General features: G+C 36.3%; 1 protein-coding gene across 1 annotated transcript; it reads right to left on the bottom strand.

Moving 5' to 3' along the window:
• Nucleotides 1-347: 347 nt before the first annotated feature.
• On the bottom strand, nucleotides 348-23,793 carry IPMK (inositol polyphosphate multikinase). The gene is made up of 6 exons (XM_063307485.1): nucleotides 23,427-23,793; nucleotides 17,347-17,432; nucleotides 14,353-14,449; nucleotides 12,206-12,378; nucleotides 9,423-9,504; nucleotides 348-5,868 (listed from the first exon to the last, which is right to left on the bottom strand). Exons 1-6 carry the CDS (start codon nucleotides 23,599-23,601, stop codon nucleotides 5,270-5,272), a joined length of 1,212 nt encoding a protein of 403 aa, XP_063163555.1. The 5' UTR covers nucleotides 23,602-23,793; the 3' UTR covers nucleotides 348-5,269.
• Between the last annotated feature and the right edge of the window lie 690 nt (nucleotides 23,794-24,483).

Genomic DNA, 24,483 nt, shown 5'->3' on the forward strand with positions numbered 1-24,483 from the left:
GTTCCTTAGCTAGGTCATTGATACACTTAGACATTCCTTACCGAGAGGTCCTAAAACGTACAACTAAATCTTTCCCAGGGAGTCAGCTTACCTTTGCTCATCCTCCCCCTTCACCAACTACCCTTTTGCTATGTGTTCTTCACCCTTCAACTTTCACCTATAAATTTCTCAGGACTTCCATCTTGCCTTATTGTATCATCAAGGATACTGACATTAAACATTAATAAGGAAAGTATGAAAGGCTTGATATTATTTGTCTTTTGTGTTTTCCTATCTTGAAAGGCTAAGAAAATGCTTTCTCATACTAAAAGAAATATTTCTTAAAAAAACAAGGAAAAATGTCAAGATAAATTAATTTTAATAGTCAGCCAAATATACAGCTATTAGAATTATCTAAATACCGCATAAATTACAAAATGATTGGTTTATATAGCATAATAGGGTTTTTTTAAACCATAAAGTAATCAACATATCTCTGCAGTTTAATAAGTACCCCCCTGCCTAAAGTATCATTTACAATACAATCAAACACACAAACCCATCAAAAAATACTACACAACACAATTCAGGCTCCTTGAATAAGAAATAAATGAAATCAGACTAAGTACATTCATTCAGATACAATACACCTAAGTAGTAAAATTATCCCTTTCACCCACCCATCACAAACTGCAAATTAACATACAGTAGCTGTAGGTGCAATTTCATATGCTTCCATGTATTTTCCAGTACAGTTCCCACAATATTAAAGTGCTTAGGTCACTCATATCATTCATGTTAAGATGTGCAATTTCATCATATTTGGATGTTTTAATTCAAAGTCAGTTCAGCCAGTTGAGATTTTCTATCCAGTGCCAATATTGATGTATGTTCTAAAAGCATATGTAGATCATTTATCAAGTGTGTAAAAATATATTTGTTCCCAATATCACTGTTGCTTTCTCTTTCCTGTTGCTAACTTATATATCAAGATCTAACATGATAAATTTTAAATATAAAGAAGCCACTCATACAAAACTTATATCAAATAAATTAATTTATGTTAAAAATGAGGCAGGATTAATATGAATATTCATAGTATGGAAGTTTTAAATGTGCATAAACTCTTCAGTTAATAGAATCATAATTCACAATTCTAAGTGTGCAGTATTTAGCTTGTGGATATATAATGGACTCATATTTCACAGTTGAATGGCCTATCATTCTACAGTCGAACTCAATGATTTGCCAGCAAGAACTTTTCATACAGAAACAAGTAAATGATATAAAGCTTCTCAAGGGAGATGATCTGCAAGAATTCTACTTTAAGGGGGAAAAAATGTTCAATTCAGTGTGAATTACAAAATGAATCTTGCTTACTTTAGCCTCCAAGTGAAACTCACATATGTTCAAACTGTTCACCATGCATGATGCAGAGGCTCACATTCAGCTCTGTTCATAAATCTAAAGGCCTATTCATAGTCACAAAGATGGAAGTCCCTCTTACCAGAAATTCTAATTAAATGATTCTTACTGAGCATCAACAAGCCATACAGTTCCATATGATTGCATATTAAGTTCCCAGTTTTTGAGTAAAGACTGCAGTATCCTAGTCAAGTATGAGGGAGATCCAGCTGAGAGAAGTTGGGTAAGTATGTCAGTCCACACCCCAGTTTCCTTTCTGTTAAATATACCACTCCCAAGTGCTATTGCTACACGATGTCACTGCCTCTGCTGGTAAACAGAGACCCAGATAATGTCCCTTGAGCCCCACATCTGGCAGGAGGAAGAGCTTCAGTTCCTGAATATGCAGTTACTTTGTAGATTTGTAAACACAATTCATAACTGATGAAATAGAACTTTTATCAGCAAAAATGGTTTTAGAATAAATATAAAATATTACAACAGTGTTCCCTAACTATTGTGGGATATTACTATATTCAAGCTTTCAGTTAAAGCATTTCACTCTGTTACCCTGGATACTCTGTAATGTAATTTAAATGGTACCAAACATGAAGCAGAAGGCACTCAGCAGGGGCTGTTATTGCAAATAATGTTAATTTAAACATAATATGGATAAAAAGGAATTATTTTTATTAGCTGCAGTCCTTTAAAAGGATAATATAAACCACTCAAAAATGGTTTACATGAAAGACTTAGTGGTTGTGTACTTCTCCTTCTAAACTAGTATCTGATCTGTTTCTCTTTCTTAAAAGTTGGGCAGCCCTTTGTACTCTGATAAAGATCTCAATTTCTATATAACCCTTAGTTCTGCTATTTCAGACTAGGGATAAAATTCTATGCACATTTAGAAAGTAATGACTACTGCGTATTCAGGAGACTTACTTTCAGATATGCTTGGAATCAGACTGTAATCTACCAAGTTTTGTATTAGGTGCACATTAACAGAAAATAGTCCCTTCCTAAAATTTAAGCATCTATGTGGGATAGTATCTAACATATGGGTAAGCAGAAAGTTCAGTTTTCAACAAAAATAACTCCCATCTCAATATATGCCCTTCATGTGAAACATGATTATACACAATTGCATAATTCTGCAAAATTAGTTAGGTAAAATAGTTTTAACATTTCATAATACCATTGTTTTAAATAGATCTATGCAACAAGAAGCAAAATATCCAAAATACCAAGAACGAAACTGTTTGGCTATAAAAATTATACAATTAAAATTCTTCTATTAGTTTGTACATAATTTTCCACATAATATATTTAAAAGGAGCATCTTCATAATCTCATTGGAAGCAATATTTAAAATTCTGCATTTGTGGCAAGGTCAAGCTTGTCAAAGTGGGCGGTGTTTGAGACAGCTACAAAGTAGCTGTCATTTATTTGCTTGTATCTATTCCTAAACAGTTTGGAATTCTTCCTTCCAAAGAAATATAGCTTAATTTGAACACAGTTTAGATCAGACACTAAGGTACTCCTTGCTCTATCTACAGACTTAAATCTGAAGCTCAAAATAATTGTTATTATACTGACTCTTAACATGCAGACTCTCGTATTCACTTCAGTTAGAAGCAAGCAGTTAAATGAGTAAAACTGAGGTAACTCCTCCATAAGGTGACTATGAAAGACTCCATCTGTATCCTCTATACACAGAGTTGTAACATACAGAATAAGCTGTAGGATCAGGAAAGAAAATGAAACAGAGAGACCAGTTTTCCATGTGTATATCCAGGGGACATCACTCTACAGGGCTTCCTAGGAACAGCAAATGGAAGTGGTGGAATAAGCTAGAAAGGTCTAGGAAACCATACCATTCTTGTTTTTAATTTATTGTTCACATGTGAAAGTAGCAAAATGTTTATTTCACAACTGTTTAAACATCAGTAGACAGTAAAATTAACCTGAATGTGCTTTTCAGTAGATAAAAAATTTGATGGGTTACTTCTGTAACTATAACCAACTTTCCCTAGTTTCCAATTTAAAGCATTTTATGTTCCAAAAGGAAACATATTTACATTATATTTGTAATGACTTAATTATAAAAATTGAAAATTAGATGTTGAGTACTTACTGTTCCAGCTCCTTAAACTGTTAGCAGAACAACAGACAATTACACTACAAATACTATGAAGCACAGAAGTTATTACCTGAAAGATGTAAAAATTATGTATTTTCACTGGCCCACAATGGAAACATTCCCAGCCCACACTAGACATATAAATATAGCCAAGTTAACTGATAATAGTTAATGAGAGAATGACTACTATAGAATAAGCTACCAATGATCATGGAAACTGACTTGGACAATTCCGCATAGCAAATATTTTTCAACAATATGGCTTAAATTACTTAACAGAACACCAAATTCTTGTGATCACTCTTAAATTAATATTACCTTTGAATATCTGATATTATTAAGGCTTTCTTCATAACCTATAACAAAACTACTTAATAGAGATTTTTATAACATATTTGGAATATAAAATATAAATGTATAATTTAAACTACTGCTATTCACTGCCTACTATCCACCAGTTCAAAGTTGAATTCATATCAGCACAAAGCTCTGTTGAATTAAAGGAGCTGAATGTAAGGACAATTTTTACTAATTCCTCCACCTCTCTGCAATCCCTAGCACCACTTCCCACACTGTTTAGAAATGAAATAGGGAAAAGAGTTAAATGAAAATCACTGTCCTGTTCTCCTTTCCTCCAGGGGAAGCTTTTTACAATATCCATGTTTCTTCTACAAAGCAAATCAATCCTTCCATTTCTAAATCCAAATCTGTATAATGAATTGCCCATACAAAATGTTCATACCAACATGTTATTTAAGAAGTAGCTTCAGACTTAATGGATTACACTTTACTCCTCCTCTGCAGTAACTAAAGCCACTTTTGATTGACTATTTGTTTATTCATTTTCTAACAGAACCTCCAAAACACAAGCATTTCAAAACAGTATTTATCTTATGTTCTTTATATGGCTCATATCTATTTCATAAATTTTGGGGGGAAATGTTATATATTACACAGTAAGAATATTTGGCCATGAAAAGATCAACACCTCTACCCAGGTTTAATAATGCACTAGTATGATTATCTCTCACTAAAAAAAGTCTGTTAAACTAGAATAGATTTCAAACATGTACTCCTCAAAAATATTATTAGCTCCAGTTTTAAAAATATATTAAATACTCAATAATACAGTAAATTCTTAGTTTAATGGACCTCAGTTTGGTGGATTTTTGATACAACGGACAAACTTCTTGTTCAGACTCCAATGCAGATTTGTTTGTCAAATGAAGGATTTCTCTGTTAAATTAGTTTACTGCAAATGACACCATTTGTCAATTATGTAATTATGCAAACAATATAAATCCACAAAAGTGATGGAAATTTGGATTTAATGGATAACCCTTCATCCTAAATGGTCTATTAAATTGTAGTTTTACTATACTCTAATGATCTTCTAATATTCCATGAAAGATATGGCTCAACATTATGGCTGCATGACAGGTTTTCAATTAAAATACATAAGGATGTAAAAATAACTCAGTCATTTCAACCAATGCAAGATTTTTCCAATATCAGGTAAGCTTCGTTTGTTAAATGTAAACCCCTACAACTACCAGTTAAATCTCATTAGCTTTTCTTTTACTAATTACAGAATAATTTTCCTGAGTAACATTATAAAATACCTGGTAATTCTACCAAAAGTATAAAGACAAGAAAATGTAGAACAGTATAAACCAAGGATCACAAGTGCAGAAATGTTGTTGCTTTTCATTATATTTGGCCCTCCATAAAAATCACTGCAAAAATTTAGTTATCTAAAATATTCTGAAGGACAGTAATTAAGTTTTTCAGACCATAAATGTAGCCCTCATCTTGTGCATCACTAGGGAATACATGAGCAAAATCTATCATCCGGACTTCAACTTCTCCATCCCCTGGAAGAGTAGTGGGCATTTGGCTGAAAACTTTTTCCAGCTGAGGTATAACATTTCCATTCAAATGTTTTTGTGAAAAGCAAGCACTGCGCTTCCATAGGTTGTCTCTTAACAAAAATTGATTCTGGTGCCTTTTATGAAATGTATACGTTTTAGAAAAATTTTTGCCAACTGAAGTCTCTACCTTCCCAATTTCTGAGGCATTGATTATATGAACATTGTTGTTATATTCCAATGTATTATCTGTACTATCTCTTGGCACTTGGTCCTTGGGTACTTTGCTCTTCTCAACCAAACAGTCATCATTCAACCATGGAGACCAACCGTCATAGACAAATAGTAAAGAACTGGCATAAAAGTTAAGTTGCTTCTGGCTCTCAAACCACTGCAAGATTTCTTTAATCTTTTGAATACTAACAGCTATAGCATCTCTTCTCAGGGTGCATCCATTATAGAAAAATCGAGCAACGCCTACAAAAAGAAAAAAACATAGTTAGTGGACAAATACCTTAATCTAGCAGAATTCAGGATTAAATCAGCACTACAGAGTTCAGTGATATGTTATTATTACTACCCTAAAGTTGCATTTCTAATTTTCAAAATTAATTGCAATAATTTACGGTGGAATGACGAAATGGCAGGCTTGAAATAATCAGAAGTTTATCCAGTTACAAAGTATACAGCACTTCATATATTTCTGGTTCCACAACTCAAGTTTATACAGTAGAGTGGTATATAAACCACTAGTGAATTAGTGAACTCTTTAGAATTATCTATAACCTTGCAGCTTTGAGTCTCACAAGGTGATCTAAGCATCAGCTGAGTCCTTTTAGTAAATAAAAAGATGTTGGGTAAATACTGTTACACGTTCTTACTGAATACACTGAGCCAATGTTCACCATCATTGCTTGAAAAAGAATGTCAACTTTAGATTGAGTAACTGGTGGCAGCTCCTTTAGCAGCAATGACTGCAAAATGTTTCCTGTATGTGCTCATCAATCTCACACAATGGTTTAAAGGTACATTGTCCCCATTTCTCCTTACAGACCTACTTTAATTCACTGGTATATTACATCAATGGCTCTTTTCAGCTCATGCCACAGCTTTTCAGCAGGGTTATGTCAGGTTTTTTACTTGGCCATTCCAAAACATGAGGTTTTTTTCTGTTTTAACCATTATGTTGTAGATTACTGAAGTGGTTAGAATCACTGTTGTACTGCATAACCAAAACTTGCTTAAGCTTTAGCTCTCAGATAGCCTCAAACAAAGCCATCCTGAGCATGAAAAACAACCCCAAACTATGATATTCTATTCTATAATATTGTATTATAAAAACGTATAAACTATGTTTTTATTCTAATATGCCCAGAGTCCCTCCTTTGGGGGGAGATGGGCAGTGATTAAAAAACTGATAGATAAATAAATAAATATTCCCACCAAGCTTTGCAGGTTTATTTATTTCAACCTGAACACTGCCCAACTCCAACTGACTCTGGGCAGTTCACAAATAGTAACATAAAAGCCAATACCAACCAAAAACAAGATGGCATCCAGGCACAATATACAAACAGAAAACAAAAATAACAAACACATTGAAGGGGCCCCATCCATCTCACCCCAAGGCCTGGGAGAACTACCAAGTTTTCAGGGGTTTATGGATCACCAACAGGGTGGGAGCCATGCAAATTTCAGGGGGGGGGGATTCAACCCAAATGGCAGGTGCTTCAATAGAGAAGACATCCTCTGGGGTCCTGATAGATGACACTGATTATTGAAGGGACCCAGAGTGTGCCAACTCTTGGCATGTACCAGCAGGGTAGAAACCATGGGAGATAGGCAGTCCCTCAAGTAACCTAGCCCTATGCCATGTAGGGCTTTATAGGTAATACACAGAACCTTGAATCATACCCAGAAGCACAGTGGCAATCAGTGCAGTTCACAAAGCAGAGGTGTCACATAGGAATACCAAGGCATGCCCATCATTGCCCGCACTGCTGTGTTCTGGACCAGCTGAAGCTTCCAAGTGGTTTTCAAGCCACTTGAAAACAGACTCGCATAAAGTGCATTGCAAAAGTCAAGACTTGAGGTAACTAGGACCTGAGTGATTGTCTAAAGGATGAGATTCTTTTGTTGGAATGCAATATTTTTTCCCCAAACATAGTATTTCTCATTAATGCCAACATTTCCATTCATTTTATCTGCCCATATTACAGCCTCTGGATCATCCAGGTGGCCTTCAGAAAATCTGAGATGAGCAGCAATGTATTTTCTGGAGAGCAGAAAATAATACTCTCCTTCAGTGTTTTCCTTATAATACAAAGTATTGTATACCTTGCTCTTTGTTGGGAAACCATTCCTGGCAGTATAACAATGGTGTTGTACTTTCTCAATTTATACATGGTCTACCTGGCTAGAAATTGAGGGTGGCCAAAGTTTTTGGCAGTGATTTGTTGCCCTTTCCAGTCTGCTAAGCATCAACAATCCTTTTTCTCAGGTTGACAGAGTTCTCTTTTAATCAGAGCATGATTTGTTTCCATAAGCCAGTGTTGGAAAAAGCAAATCAGTGGTGGCAAGCAACTTGTCTTTTTGTGGATTTTTGTTTTTTTAATAGGAGCCCTCAGGTTCACTCCTAATTATCATCTACTGATTGGAACATTTGATTCAACTTTTATGAGTTAAAACAGTTAATAATCTTAGGGCTTCACATATTTATTCAAAGACAGTGAACACTGACTCAATGTGTTCAATAAACATACGACATAGTACTTTGTTCTAAGTGTTCTTTGTTTAACCAGAATCTCTGTATCTATTAATAGGGCCTAAAGGAAGCTCTGATTATTTCAAGTGACAGTACTGCAAGAATGCAGATAATTTTAAAAGGTTAATAAACTTTATCTCACTGCCATCAACCAGAAGAGCAATAAATGACAGGCAATCTGCAGGGCTCAGTATTTACTGGCAGTCCATATAATATTTTTTAAAACGTAGCTAAAAGATTGGTAAGATCATGTAGAGTGGGGGCACTCTGGGCACCTTCTATCAAGCAATGTCATCTAGTGGGACCTTAGAAGCATGCCTTTTCTGTCACAGTACCTACCCTCTGGAATAGCATCACCCCAGATTTCCACACAGCTCCCACCATATAAGACTTCCACAAGTCTTTGAAAGCATGGCTGTGCTCTCGGCCTGGAGTTAGGTTGGTTGTTGAGCCCCTGGCGGATATTTTTCATGCAACAACGTGCTTTGACCAGGTGCGCAAGTTCTTTTCTTTTTAATTGTTTTCTTTCCTTTTAATTATGTAAAAGAAAGTGTCATTTGGAATCAGACAGCCTTCTAAATCTAAGTAACTGAGATCCACAGCCAAAGCCATACTTCAGGGATTTATAAATCCCTTTTCTCCTAATATGCAATTATTTATTTATTACTAAGGCTTATACCTGCTTTAATCACAAGTGGGTTTAAGCAGCATGTACTAAGCATGAAGGCTTCTTCACTGAAGGTTCTAGAGTACCACACTGATCCAATGCAGGTTGGTATATAGATGTTTTGCAACTCCCATTCTAGTCCTGAAAATGATTGGGCCAAAGTCACCCAACTAGCTTCTGTACCTAAGGGATGACTAGAGCATGGTCTCTCCAATCCAACTCCAGCACCTTAACTTATTGAGACAACACTAGTCTCAATATTAAAACACAGTATTAACACTCAGTATTTTTACTCATCGCTCAAAGAGATTCATGCATAAAACAGCTTTATCCTTTCTATATATACTACTGGAAAATGTCTTCAACTATATTTTACAGTAGCCCCTTATTTTCCTTTTAAGTCCAATAAAAAAAAAACTATGCCACTTCTTTCTCCCATTTGGCAATCTGATATATTAAGTTCCATTTTTCTCTATTAATGTCAATTCTCTTAACTACCAGGGACACCATACAGTTCAAAGCCTGTAACACAAACTCTAGCCTGGCTGTTTCTTTTAAAAAAGTTATCTGGGTAATATAGTGCTCTTATGCAAAGATTACCATCTTTTATAGTTTCTTTTGTTAATCCTCTTCCATAGTGCTGGTTCTGTGTCTCATAGCTGCCAGTAGGGACATGATAAACCTTTAAAAAAAAAGGAGAAATATCTGCATTTCTTGAATTCTTCTTTTCCATTCTAATTCTAATGTAATATTACAGTTACATTAAAAGGTTTTGCTTCAGACCATAGAAGTCTGAAAGAATTGCAGGAGTTAGACCTAGTTAGCCCAGTAAGATCACTTTGCAAAACACATGAATAGAGTATGTTCAGTGAAAACATTTTTTGAAGGAATATCATACGTTTTTTACTGTATAATCTAAGGGGAAAAAAAAGAAACCAATGTAGTAACTATTTTGAGTATTGAGGAATTGTCAGATTCCTTCAAATCAACTGCCCTATGAAGCATTCAAGCATGAGCTAATGATAAAGGGTAGCTTAATGTTTTGGTGGGAATCTAAATTAACTAAAAATCATCACAAAGAAAATTTTGGTTCAGAGAACAACATGAATAAATGGTACATTCAAATATCCAGAAACTAAACAAAAAGTACAAATGTATATAACCATGTATAGTAGCAAAAATAATAAGAATAATTTAATTTTTTAATCTAAGAAAACAGGAAGACCTTGCTTAAACTCTGGGCTTTTACAAAATGCATTTATTTAATTAAATAGCAAAATGCATTTAATTAAACAGCAAAACAATCACACAATTATCTATTTGAGGGCTTCTCATACATGCATATAAAGTTTTACTCAATTTCAATAAAAGGTAACCATATTTCATTATAACCATCTACATACAGATAGACCTCATTTAGCGACAATTTGCAGTTATGAGGGTGATGAAAAAGTAACTTCACGATCAATCCTCGCATTTACGACCTTTGCAGGTCTGTAAAGCCAAGGAAAGGTGAAGTAAGATCATAAGCTCAGTTTCACTTAGCGACCATTTCACTTAACAACCAAGTTCCTGGTCCCAATTGCGGTCGCTAAACAAGGACTATTTGTATAATCCACATGTGTAAGAAACTCATTTCATACGTCACAAGTAACATTAGGTTTTTAATCTACTAAGGGGAGTCATAGATTTATCTTTCTAATGTTGAAAGCCTAGTTTCTTAGCAATAAGAAGGGTATGAAGAATCCATTTTCCTTGTCCAACCATAAATTTGATGTAATAGGTAAGTAGTTTAAAAGATTTCCAAAATATATTTCTTTTTAATTTTCAAGTACTACAACAAAGCTGTAAGTAACTAGCCGAAGGCCTTTAGACAATAATCTTCCTAGTATAAACCTCTTGGAGGTGCTTGAAACAATAGCAAACAAATATAAAGCTCTCACAAAGTATGTCTGTGTTTATACTGTAAGGGAACCTACCCATTTTAATCATATATAATCTATGCCAGACTCCAGCAGAGGAAAAATATTTATTCTACCACAGTAGAGAGACAAACAATCTAGTTTATTTATTTTCTGGGCTTATACAGTATTGCACTCAAATCAGTGACAACTAGAAGAGTAACCACAAAGATTCTAGAAAACTAAGGTCACAGTGGCTTTTAAAATAAATCTGATAACAGCTGGAAATGAAGATTGAAGATAAGTTTATTCATTTATTCTTGTCATATTAAAATGCTATTATTAATCAGGAAAGATAGCACAAAGCTACATTAGATCAGTATTTTTAAACAATACAAAGGAGGCCTCTGCTGAGATAATATTTCAAACCTTCAATCTCCAACTAATATACTTGTTTAAGAAAACCAGAACGTTCTCAACTTTTCTTAGGTCAACTCGCCAAAATCTTAGCATGTGTGTATATGTACACATACCCAAACATGTAAATGCACACCTATACACATAAACAAAACATTCCAAGGAGTCCTGTACATATCTCCATCTGGCTGGATATAAACAGGAATCAACTGACTAAACACTGCTGAGAAAACAGCTGTTGAGAATAACTTTGTGATATGACGTAAATCTCCAAATCAAGGTATCCTTTTAGCAAAAAGTGAAAAATCCCCCAATTACTTTCTCTCTCTCGACTTCTCTTTCTCTCTCTAAATAAATCAAACAAGTGCCGATTTTGGGCACTTGTCCACAGCCTCCTAAGCCATAATCTATAAAGCCATGCTTTATAACCATGGGTGGGGCTGCAGCTGAATGCCCTTCCATCCCTCAACTTTGTACCTATTCTTATTGGTAATTAATAGTTAACCAGAGTTTCATGATTACATGCAAATGGAAGCCAGAATCTCTACAACATGGAGAAGGATGATAAAGAATGACAGAAATGGAATACTTATCCACTCAGGCAGAAGTATACAACAGAAAGCATGGCCACAAGTTATGCACAGGAAGGTAAGTCTCACAAAGAATGAAAAGCAAAGCAGTAATAAAGTAAAATGACAAGAATATAAATAAAGCTCCAGAACACTTACAGATCTCTACTTATCTATTTTAAAAGAGAAAATTTTGCACACCCTGTTCAGATACTTTTGTCCTCTGACTGTACTGAAAGATCAAGAGCAGGCTTCAGGTATGCACGTTCCACTTCTCCACCAAGAGAAAATAAGGATGCATTTTGCCTTATGTTTTATTGTAAATGATGGAAACAGGAATATTTCCTGTTGTGTGTAAGCTGCATGTATATAAGAAAAATATATGAACCCAAAACCAACTCCTAACTTCTCTTCACAAGAAAAAAAATCATCCGGAGAGAGCTTGCATACCTCTCTTCAAGAGCATCCTCTAATTAAAATCCAAGGAACAGCTTACCCTCATTCCAAGCACCAAGAACCCAATCTCTTCCATTAGTGGATACTTGCTGATTTGTTGCTTAATCTTCTCTTCTGAAGCATATGGATCATAGCTTTTCTGGCCTATTTTTACATCCATTATGCATGGTTTCTTAAATCTGTGTGTCACGTCTTCCAGTTTTAGGTACAAATCTGTAAACAGTTAAGAATAAAACAAGAAATTATAACTTCATTCCATGCTAAACCACATTCTTGCTTGGCTTGACATGAATCTGAACCTGGACAATGAATCAAACAAATGTAAAATCGAGGCATTTCAATCATAGTTTGATTGCAATTCATTAGCTTGCTTTAGCCACACCCAAATGTGTTTTTTGAACTATGATTACCGGCTAAGTTCTTAAGCAGCTTTTAGTCTTTCAGAAATAGTTATAAAGCATCCTCTTTCACTACACAAGGATGCATTAAGAACACAATATATAGGTTCTTTGGGATTAGTGACCAGCTACAGCACTGGTTGCTGGATAACAGTTGAAGGGAAGGGAGATAGCATTAATTCTTTCAATACAGAAAATACAAAAATGTGCACAAATCAGAAAGACGTTTTATGTTTTGTTTCACTCTCAAAACATTGTATGCATCCCTAGTTAACATAAAACCATGCTTAGTCTACCATGCAAACATTTTCAGTAAATATACTGTACATGCAGCTAACACATAACATTATTCTGAATTCTGCAGCAACCTTCTTAACACTTCATGAATGATTACAGCAGCCAGCCTTTTAGTGAAACAAAGTCTGACAGCAAGGAGATGTCCTAGAGAATACTAAGTGAACCAAAGTATTTTCCTGAAAATCTGGCAAGACTATTCCTTCCCAAACAAAAGATGAGGAACAGAAAGTTTCGCAATTCAGCTTTGTCAGCAGCTGAAAAAAAAATGTGACTATCATATACCAGAGGGCTATCATACCAGACTATGATTCAATACCTTGCAAAGGAAGGCCAAAAGCATAACATTTCTTCAGTTCACATATGAAACTGTTAATGTATGTTAATTGCCAATCATGCTCCTTTTTGCTATCAACTTTAGCCATAGTTATGTCTAGTCATAGCTCCTCTTAACCAATATTTGCAACCAATTTCCAGTCTTGGTTAACATTAACCATAGCTAATAACACTGCAGATACTTTATTTAAAGATGGTTAAGATCATTAGAGAAACAAGATAAATTGTTCCGTAACAGAAATTCTCTTTTGAGCAAAGTGGGGAGAGCTTCTGATCTTGTAATCATGGTAAGAAATCAGGAACCTTAGCCTGGGACCTGGGAATCAATCTGTGCAGTTAAGGCTTCAATCTGGTCACATGGACTAAGTTGCAGGATGGAATTTAAATTTTTAAAACTCCTAATTCCCTGTAGAAATGTAGACATGATTTCTCAACCTTAATGAAGAACCAATGATGGTTAGAACAAATCAGCTAGTAAAGAGAACAAAATCTCCTTGTGCCTATCAATATCCATACAGAAGCATGATGTGAAAAATCAATGGCTAGGAAAAAAAAAACCCACCCCTTGAACCACCTCTTATATTACAGAATAACTGCCATACATGGTACTTTAACCCATGATACTCACACAAGAGCTATGAGAGTCTTATCTCTTCAATTTTAATTTTTCCTAAGCTCAAACCTATCAAATCACACTTAACATGTTTATATATTTTGATCTAAATGTTTTAATTCATCCACGAATAAAAATGCTTTGTGAATATAAAAAATGTAAATGTAATTGAACCTAGAGCTATGTTAAAATAATATTTTATGTATTTATTTATTAAATTTGTCCCTGCCCATCCCCTCCCATTGGGGGACTCTGGGAGGTTCTTCATACATAATACTCATATAATTGTATTATATAATAATGTTCAGGAAAGTTGGATATGCATTTTGACATACAAGTACTATTGTATTTCTGAATAGGCTGAACTCTACAGAAAAATCCATTTACTTTACAGAAAGTAGTCCTCATTTATACAATTTCTCTTCAATTAAGTACATCAGCATGTTTTTTCTATGTGATAGAACTTTAATGTATACATTCTTAGAAGAACCTCCACAGAAATTCCCATAAAATCCATGCCTAGCATACTGCATATAGCATCAGTACCATTGGGTGCAGTAGGCAGTGACCAGGTTCCATAATATTTTGGCAAATATTTTTGTAGTTCTAGGAACACAGAGTCTTCACAGCCATCAGCAAATACCTGAAATAAAAGAAATGTTAGTGAAATACAGTTGAACCTATAATAAATTATCCACTTTTCTGCTATGAAAGCAGCTTTGGGAATTTAAACCTCACATTATATAAATGCTAAATTTATAGGAGTAAAAATGAGGGTTACCTCCAGTATGAACAATATGGATATAGACAATCAATGAGTTTATTTATCTATCTATCTATCTATCTATCTATCAATCAATCAATCAAATTTATCGCCACCCATCTCCTCCAAGTGGAGGAACTCTGGGCAGTTTACAATATAAAACAATAAATATATAATAAAATTTCAATATAAAACACATTATAAAACAATTTCACAGAGCTACCAAATACAATAAAATCCAGATGGCTATGGTCTCATTCAGTCATTGTATAGGAGGGGCACTTCAAGGTACTAGCCAGCCCCAAGCACAACTATTCTCCTCCCTGCCCCAAGCCCATTGGGGTAGGCAGTTGCTGACTGATTTATTCCTGTCAAAGACACACATTTGAATATTATAAAAAAATAATTTCATAGTTTTTGTCACTGGCTAGAGCACAAAACTCCCTAAGGACTTCTGAAATATAACTAACCTAAATAGGTTAAATGGTTCTTACAGGCTCCACACAACTGGATGGCCGTAAGGGCAGATAAAGTAGGGGGACATTCTATAATCTTACTGTGACAAAATCATGTATGAGGAAGATGTTTAGTTGAACCTTTAAACATTTGTATTTGTATAAACAGCTAAAAAAATAGATTATATTGCAAAGGCCATATACCCTTGGAAAGCCAACTGAAAAGGATTGAACAAAGCTTGTTTTCAATCCTTTTGTGACAGAAAAAAATAACTAATCAGGTGAGAAAAAAATAGCTGACAGAATATAGATTGGCATATCTTTCTATTATACAAATTAGGAAAGAGATGAAGCTTGTTAGCGAGTTAATTGTAGAACCCTAACAGCTTAAATTTTTAGTCTTATATTTATATACCATAAATTGGTTATTTTATTCATTTCACAAGCATTTACTCTCCAAACTCTCAATCTGCAGAAGTAAACTGATAATCAAATTATTTATACTACAGAAATTGTAGAATCTAATCAGAATGCACAGAAAATACTTTGCTGCATGAAAATCATCCTAAATGGGTCAACTGCACACTGATTTTGGTTTGAAAAGGGAACAGAATCATTTCTGTTCTTTCCTCTGAAACAACTGAATGTTTCAGAGCAAGCTGTTCAAGAACTTTTATAGTAATTAACTGTTTACATTTCTTTCTATGTTCATACTACTGTTACTCTAGGTAACTCCAGTGGAAGCTACATTACGCACTCTTTCCAACTCAGCAAGGATTCCACAATCTTATTTCCAAAAGAAAAACATGTTCATGTTTTAAATATTAGTTGGGGGAGGGATTCAGACAACCAGAAAATTACTTAAAGGATACAGTTAGTTACAATCTCTTTGGCTTCATGATTTCAGGGCAATAAGTGAACATGAACATTAAACTAAAATTAAACTCACTTCTACCACAATATCACCTCTAGTTTATGCTCAGATGTCTAAACATCCCTTTTAAAATTTTTATTCATAGAAAATAGAAGAGGACATGAACACTACAAGTAGTCCTCATTTAACAACCATTCATTTAGCAACTGTCTGGAGTTACGATAGCACTGAAAAAACTGACTTACAACTGCTCCTTGCACTTATGGCTGTCACAGAGTCCCCATGGTCACATGATTGCAATTTGGGCACTTGGCAACTGTCGCACATTTATAATGGTTGCAGCATCCCACAGTATCGCCATTTTCCACCATCCCAGCTGGCTTCCATCAAGCAAAATCAATAGGGAACCACATGATTCGCTTAACGGCCATGGTGACTTGCTTAACAGCCACCGCAAAAATGGTCACAAAATCAGATCTGGATTTGCTTAACAACCACATCACTTAGCAACCTAAATTCCAGTCCCTATTGTGGTCATTAAGTGAGAACTACCTGTAACTCACTCTCCAACAAAAAAACACTTGATTAAATTCCCATGGTAAATAACTGCTATGTAAAAATATGAGACAGCCATGACCACCTCTGAAAATGTTTAATTTTTGAAATGACATTGATCATTCATACTATTGATAAATTATTTTAAATCCTTCCAGTAAGTAGGTTTTCATTCTAAATATTCTCAGATATACTCAACTTGGAAACAACAGATTCTGAAGGTAGTTTTCAAGAATTAAATTTGAGGATTTTTTTTTTTAAAAGTCACCTATTGGTACAACTCTGATATATACAGAAATTAAAACTTTAATTTCTATGTGTAATTAAAATGAAAAACCTTGTTAAACGTATACAATACTTGTCTAAATAAAGACGACTTATCTATGCTCTCTAAACAACAGAAGTAATAGACTAAGGACAATTTTATTGATGATTTCTATTACTATTTCAAAGTGAATTTTGATTTAATCATTATAGTTTTTATGAATAGTTTTATCATTGATGCCATATTCTCTAAACAGCAAAACTAACCAACCAAGAAAATTTCAAGAAGTTGTTTCAAAACAGCAGTAATTCTAAAGATACACATAACTCCATATACCCTTTACTATCTCAAGATAGCATCTAAAGTGCCAAGTCAAGATGACATATAATGATCAGCTTTGGAAAATGTGATTAAATACATAAGGGATGGAGAAATAGAACAGTTAAATTCATTGGGCCAAAAATCTGAAGCCTTCAGAACCATTATACAATTTATAATAATGGAAAGCAGCACAAAAATAAAATACAAGACATGTTCACCCGGATAGTACACAAAATGGGTGGTCCAATTCCACATAAACATGTAATTGCTTCCAGTTGCTTTAGAAAAGGTAAAAAAATAATTTTACCTTATTATAGAAGTCTAGTTCTCTGGGTCCTCGAGGAGGTGGCTGCAATTGTTTGAGGACAGTGCCATCTGGATGCTGCAATATACCTGAGAGACCAAACAAAAAACAAAAAATCACAATCTAATATGCTGATCTTCAAACTACAATATCATTTCAGTATTGCTGAGTGCTTCATAAAGAACAGAAATTCAAAAGCAGAAGAGCAATTTTACCATAAAAGCCCAAGAAAGCTAATTTAAAAAAACAATTTCTAATTATTGTATATGAAATAAATAAAACAGGGAAGGCAGACGTGTGAATTTTAATAGGAACTCATGTTTTTCCAGCACACTGAATAAATGTTTTCTGAGACTGCCCAGAATGCTCCGAAGACAAGGAAGAAAGATAACTCAACAATATACTTATGAGAGAAGCGTTTAAGAACCTCTGAGTCTGGTAGTTATTCTACAGCCAAAATAAGTCTGTCACATATTGAGTAAAGTAATGTTTTTAAACTAATCCCATTCCTATCTTTAACCAACTGCTTTAGTTCTGGGGAGTTTCACTTCACTGAGATTTAGTGAACAATAATATTGTCAAGATACAATCCTGCTACATAAAAGCAAAGTGACCCGCAGTTTCCCATTACCCGCAAACTAATTACAACTTGATTAGCAGCAGACCAGAACTAACTACAAACTGCAGAGCAAAGTTATTTCTGGAGCTTAATTTGACTTACATAATTAACTGTAATTCACATAGTAAATACCTAAAGAATATGGCAATTTTACAACCTAATTATTGGTTACATTCAACCTTCTTGGGAACGCTCCAGAGGGCCCTGGAAGAAATGGATTATCTGGACCCCTTCCAGACTAAATCAAGATCTGGTATAGCACTGAAACAGTATTGACTGCACTTGTGGACAACCTCTGATGGGCCCAGGATAGGGATAGTGCATCCATCCTGGCCCTCCTTGATCTCTCAGGGCTTTCAGTACCATCAATCATGGTATCCTTCTGGATTTGTTTAGAGGATTGGGAGTGGGAGGCACAATGTTGCAGCGTTCTCCTCCTTTCTCAGAGGCCAGTTCCAGTCAGTGTTGATGAGGGGGAGAGGTTGAGCCCAAGGCCCCTTTTTACCTTCTCCTACTCCTGTTTAACATCTACATGAAGCCACTGAGTGAGGTCATTCATCGGCATGGGGGTAAGGTATCATCAATATGCTGATGATACCCAGCTGTACAACTCGCTCTGGGCTGACCAAGCAATGCCACTGAGGTTCTTTCCTCAGGAAAGGGGGCTGGGGCTGGAAGCTGTGGGTTTGGATGGGGGAGAACAGGCTTCAGCTCAACCCGGGTAAGACTGAGTAGCTGTGGGGTTTTTGAGCACCCCCTCCCCATTTCAGAGATATTCCATCTTTAATTCTGGGTGAGGCTGTATTTCCCCAGAGTTGGTGAATGATCTGGGGGTTCTTCCTGGACTCATGATTCTTGCACAAGAACAGGTGGCAATCATGGCTGTGGGGGTGGTCTTTGCACAAGTTTTCCTTGTGTACCAACTGTGCCCATTTTTGGATCAGGAGGCCTTACTCACAGTGCCTCATGCCTTATGACTCATGATTACTGTAATGCACTCAGTATGGGGCTGCCCTTGAAGAGCATTCAGAAGCTGCAGCTGGACCAGAGCTCAGTGGTATAGGCAAAGTTTAAACAGATACCTCTTGAGTTTGTTTTTTGTTCCTCGTGATTTAAATTAGGATAGCACAGGACATGACTTCTCAAAATCAAACAGAACAGGTTAAAACTTAAGTTACTAAATATAAACTTTTTATACATTCCATTATTAGTGATTTTGTGTTCTAAGAAGCTCCAAAACTAGTTAAGATTAGCTTGAATGTCCCCTTGCTTGTTACACACTTCAGGAACTATGACACCAGTTTTTCATTTTCTTGTACTAAATGCTTAGTAACTTTATTTACACAATGTTTGTTAATAATGCTTGTTGGATAATCAATAAGAAATCATAGTTTTGCCTTTTATAATAAGGATCCACACAGATGATTGATTTCATCACAACTACTACCATATATCCATACATTTTTGGACATCAACTTAAACTTAGCACTGAGTCTCAGTTGTAATATTCTGTGATGTTGAATTGCAGCTTGTTTTATGTAAGAAAATTACATTTAAAGCTTATTGTATTCTGGACAGATGCTATAGGTTAAGAATTACATCACAAAAGATGATAGCTAGGCCTATGCCTGGCCCACATGAATCTCAGCTTTATCCTAGTTTCTCTGTTGCAACTCGTGGCCTCTTGCCTTACATGGAGAATTTTCCTATCTAGCTGGCTCAGATTTTGAATCTTGAAACACTGATAGAAGTGATGTGGGTCTCTGTATCCAAGGTGAGAATACCATTTAATCAGCATGCTTCAAGCAAGTAGTATATTTCTATTTGATGCACATTCCTTCATTTCCATAAATCTTACATCTGCAATGCATTAATTTTCAAGTCCATTGCTATGTACCTTTCTTGTTTGGCTGTCTCTTCTATCATGTTTTTTCAGAAAGACAGCACGCTAGCATGCTACAGCAAAAATAACACACCATGATATCTTAAATGTGACAATTTGAAATATAAAAATATAAATATAAATAGTAACCAATTAATTATGGCATATAAGATTTCATAAATTAGAACTCTGCTTCTCCAGATGTTGTGAACAATAGCCATTAGAAATCCCACTTATTGCAAACAATTTCATATAATATATGGCTAGATAAACCTAACTGAAATCACATTCTTAAAAAATAATGATCTTGCACTGTGTGTGTGCCTTCAATTCAATCTTGACTCGTGATGACTACATGGAAAAATCCATGCAATTTTTTTGGCAGTATTTTGAAAAGTAGTTTACCATTGCCTTCTTCCTAGGGCTGAGAGAGAGTGTCACCCTCAAAGTCACCCATTTGTCTTCCACACCTAAGGCAGCAATAGAATTCAGGTTTCTCTACTCCTAGTCCAACATCTTAACCACTAGACCAAACTGGCTCTTTATTTACACCCATAGTTAAAAAATAACCAAGGTTCCTATCTTACTATATTTATTATGACTATAAAAAATACTCTTTGAACTCTACAACTAGAGAAAGCACAATAAAAATTATATTTTCCTGGTACAAATCAACTATGCATCAATATTGTCAATAGTGATTTGTGGTATTATTTCAGCTTATAATTATTGTGGTACATATGAATATTAACATTTATTCCTTCCCATATCTTTATTTTAAAAGATTTATACACAATAGTTTAACATTATCACAGAATTTTGATAATTCTGCTTTTGCTAGTTCTAGAGGGGATGGGGTAGGAGAAAACCATGCAGAGCACCAAGGCCTCATCTTTGACCAAGAAATGTTTTCCAGCTATCACTCTGGTATCTGAGAATTAAGAAGCCATTCACTGTGCATTTTCAATCCTATCTTCATAATCCCAAGTGCTATAAAAATGGTTTTTAAAAGTTCACCAAACTGCTAAAAAAGCTGAGTTCTGCAGTCAAAACTATATTCATTGGCTTTCATAGCACCCTGAATATAAACTTATTGCTCATGGTTTATGATGCCTTCATTCATGCAATCCTGGCTGATCTCAAAAAAGCCAAGGAGGGTTGGAGTTGGTTAATATGTGGATGAGAGATCACCCGGAAATACCAAAGCGGTAATCTATACTGGAAGAAAAATATATCCTAAGAACAGCAATGGTAGATCCCTTCCATACTGCTTTTACCATAAAATCACCAGCAGCTGAGCTCAACATGAAGGAAATTTTACTTTTAAACCAACAAAAATGGTATCAGTCTTTCTGCAGTCAGGATAATTCAACCATATTTTGTTAGACAAAATACTGACTCCAGTCTAAGAGGGTTGGCCTAAACAGTAGTGGTAATGAATGTTTCTTCTAGAGATTGCAGCTAATAAAAGTTTTCATTTCAAGTGGTGGCAATTTACTAGCTAATTAAAGCTCTTCCTAAACTCTTGTTTTACAGTGTTCCATCTGATATATTGTAAATCTATAAAAAGCAGACTAGGAAAAATGGACAAAGCAAAAATTCCTGCTTTAAAAATTCTTCTAAATGGGCATGCAAGTCTTTCATTTGTTGTTTTATGAGAACATTTCCAATAAACCCTTTTGGAGTTCACTGACTATGTGAAAAATAACTAAGACTGTATCTCATGGCATAGTGAACCTTCTGATACCATCCAAAGATAACAAAAATAAATATTTTAATGGCTCATTATTTTCTTTTTCCCACTCCCTGTTCTCATTCTTCCTCTTTGGTCATTCCCACCCATGTCTATTTTATATAAGACAGACTAAGAGCACCCAGATAAAAACACACCAACATGGTTCAGTTAACACATGAATACAGACCCTTCCAATTTTTTTAAAAAAGCACATCACTTTATTACCTACAAGAGATATTTCTACTAACTCAATAACCAGTTTTATAACTTCTCCTGGAGAATTACTGGCATTATTTTTGAAGCCATTTTAAAAAATCATTGGGGGAGACAGAGAAATAGGTAAATTCCCTCCCATTTAGAAGACCAAGCATAAAAAGCAGGTTTCTTCACAGACACAGTATGGAAGTCATAATAAGATAAGGAATTAAACTGTTCCTCAGGAAAGAAAGTGTGATACTAGTCTATTGTTTCCATTAATAAATATAAAGAAATGAAAATATATTTACTATAAGCTACCACTGCTGTTTTATAAATAACATGTGATAAAATGATGACAAAAAGGCTAGAAGTAAGGCCAGGTTTATAAGAATTTCAGATCTTCTGATTTTCAATTATTTTTCTTTGTTACTTTTGCTAAAACAATTAAATGATAAATCTCATGGAGTTAGTATTGTGTTCCTGCAAAAACTGCCAGCTAGAGTAGGGCTGCCTGAGAACAAGTAGGAGGATAGGCATCTTAGCCTATGCAAACTAAAATCAGAAGTATGGTAGCACCTTTTCTAACTAACAAATGTTATTAAAAAGAGTAAGCTTTTGTGAGCTTTAGTTTACTTCACTGGATGTACAGAGTGGCTAAACTTGAGTAGCATTTAAACTGGGATAGGAGGAAGGGAGGGGAAGACAGACTGGTTATGTAGTTGCAGGTTACATGTGAGTCAGATTACAAGTACTTATGATGACATCAAGGAAGTGGACTTGTTCTGTATATAGGTTGATGGTGGGGTGGAAGCTGTTGAAGTCATGGTAGAATTTGATGAGACATTCATCAAATACAAAATACAGGAACTTGTACTCTGTCACCATCTGCATAACCAACCTGTCTTCCTCTCCCTTCCTCCCTCATCCCAACTTAAACCCTACATCAGTTTAGCCACTCCATGCATCTGATGAAGTGAATGAAGGGCTCATAAAAGTTATGCCTTTTCTTAAAATGGGTTAGTCAGAAAAGGTCCTATCAGACTCCTCCTGATCCTGAGAACGAGGGAATTCAGCTGGAAGTCCCTATTCAGCAACCTTGCTTGCCTCACAAAACTCAGCCTATTCTTCATCGGATTACTGAGCCAGAAAAACCATTATCATTCCCTACCGATTTCCTAGCTCTTTGTATGTCACATTCCCACAGCTCTGACAGGCTTGTTTAGTACACAAAAGGAAGTCAATCACGCAGGCTGTCCTGAGCTCTTTAGGACAGCAAATAGTGATGCAACGTGCCATAACGGGTGGGTGAGTTGGTTTGATCAACAAAAGGGCTGTTCCCACCCACCCTTTTGGCAGCTGTTCCCATCCACCGGTCCTTTCCCTCTCTGGGACCTCGCAACACGCCTAATACAAAACAGTGAAAGAGGAGAGAAACAGAAACCGGGGAGAAAGATTAGCTGACATGGCGGGAGACGGAGGACTAGTTGCCTCCCAGCCCCGTTGCAAATGAATTCCCGGGAGGAGGCCGGAGGAAGTTACACCGCGGCGAGGGGATGCGGAGCACCCAGAGCGCTCTCCCGCCCCCCGACAGACAGAGCCCCCAGGGTCGAACTTTCGCCTCTCCCCGTCCCGCCTCGCCCGCCACTTACCGCCCTTATCCTTGCCGTACATGTGCCCCGCCACTTGGTGAGAGAGCGGCACGCAGCCGTCGAGGAGCCGGACCGTCGCTCCAACCTCTTCCCCGTTCGCCGCCGCCGAGCTGGGAAGTCCCTCTAACCGCTCGGCCTCCCGGTTCTCGGCACAGCGCGGCAGCTCGGTGGCCATGTCCTAGAGTGCCGCGAGGGCTGCGACGCCCGCCTCGCCTTCAAGGCCCGCCGCCGCCTCGGCCGTCCGTTCGTGGACCCGGCCAGGCCTGCGGCTCCATCGCGCGTCCGCGTCCGTTTCTCTCCCTCAGGGAGCTAAGTGCTCCTCAGCTTAGCGAGGTAAAGCACCCGGAGCACTACTGAGCACGCGCGGCTCACCTTGCGCTTGCGCACTAGTAGCGATTGAAGCCGCCTTCGGCTCAGAGTGCCCTGAATGTGTTTCCTGTGCGGCCATCCGAAATGTGCAGTGGAGGGGGTGCGGTTTTAGTCGCTGGTAGAGAGGCGCTTTGCGCTGTTTCCTCGTTGCTATTTCCGAAAGTGGCTTCCGCTCTGCAACCCAGTTAACACTTCGTGCTTACCGTGTTTCAGTTCACCGTGGTGGGTTGAAAAATCCGAGTTGTCTAAGTTTTTGAAACTCATTTAGCCATAAACCACGCTGTGTTCGTACGACTCGCTAAATCATTCTTTTTTTGTTTTTGGTTTGTTAAACCCACTTGGCTGAGTTTTCCATTACATTCGTTCCTGTGGTTAAAAAGTAAAGACCGAGTTTTACATGACTTCATAATAATAGTAATAATGTATTAAATGTTATGCCATGTGGCTCACAGTGACTTGTATATGCTTGGAGCCACTTCAGTATTCTCGTTTGGGTGTGGGCCCATTTTGATGTTGGCGGTAGGAGGAAACTAGGGTTAGGTTAGGTTTTCAAGGGATCCACTGATGGGCAGTGTGAGGTACCTAGTGTCAGAGTTTCAAAAATCAAAGGCCAGGTCAAGGTTCAGTGGGATTTTTATTTTCTATGGAACTTCTTTATTTCCTTTTTGTTAGCAAGCCATGTTTGTTA

The sequence above is a fragment of the Candoia aspera genome, chromosome 6 (assembly GCF_035149785.1).
Source record: "Candoia aspera isolate rCanAsp1 chromosome 6, rCanAsp1.hap2, whole genome shotgun sequence".
Taxonomy (NCBI): domain Eukaryota; kingdom Metazoa; phylum Chordata; class Lepidosauria; order Squamata; family Boidae; genus Candoia; species Candoia aspera.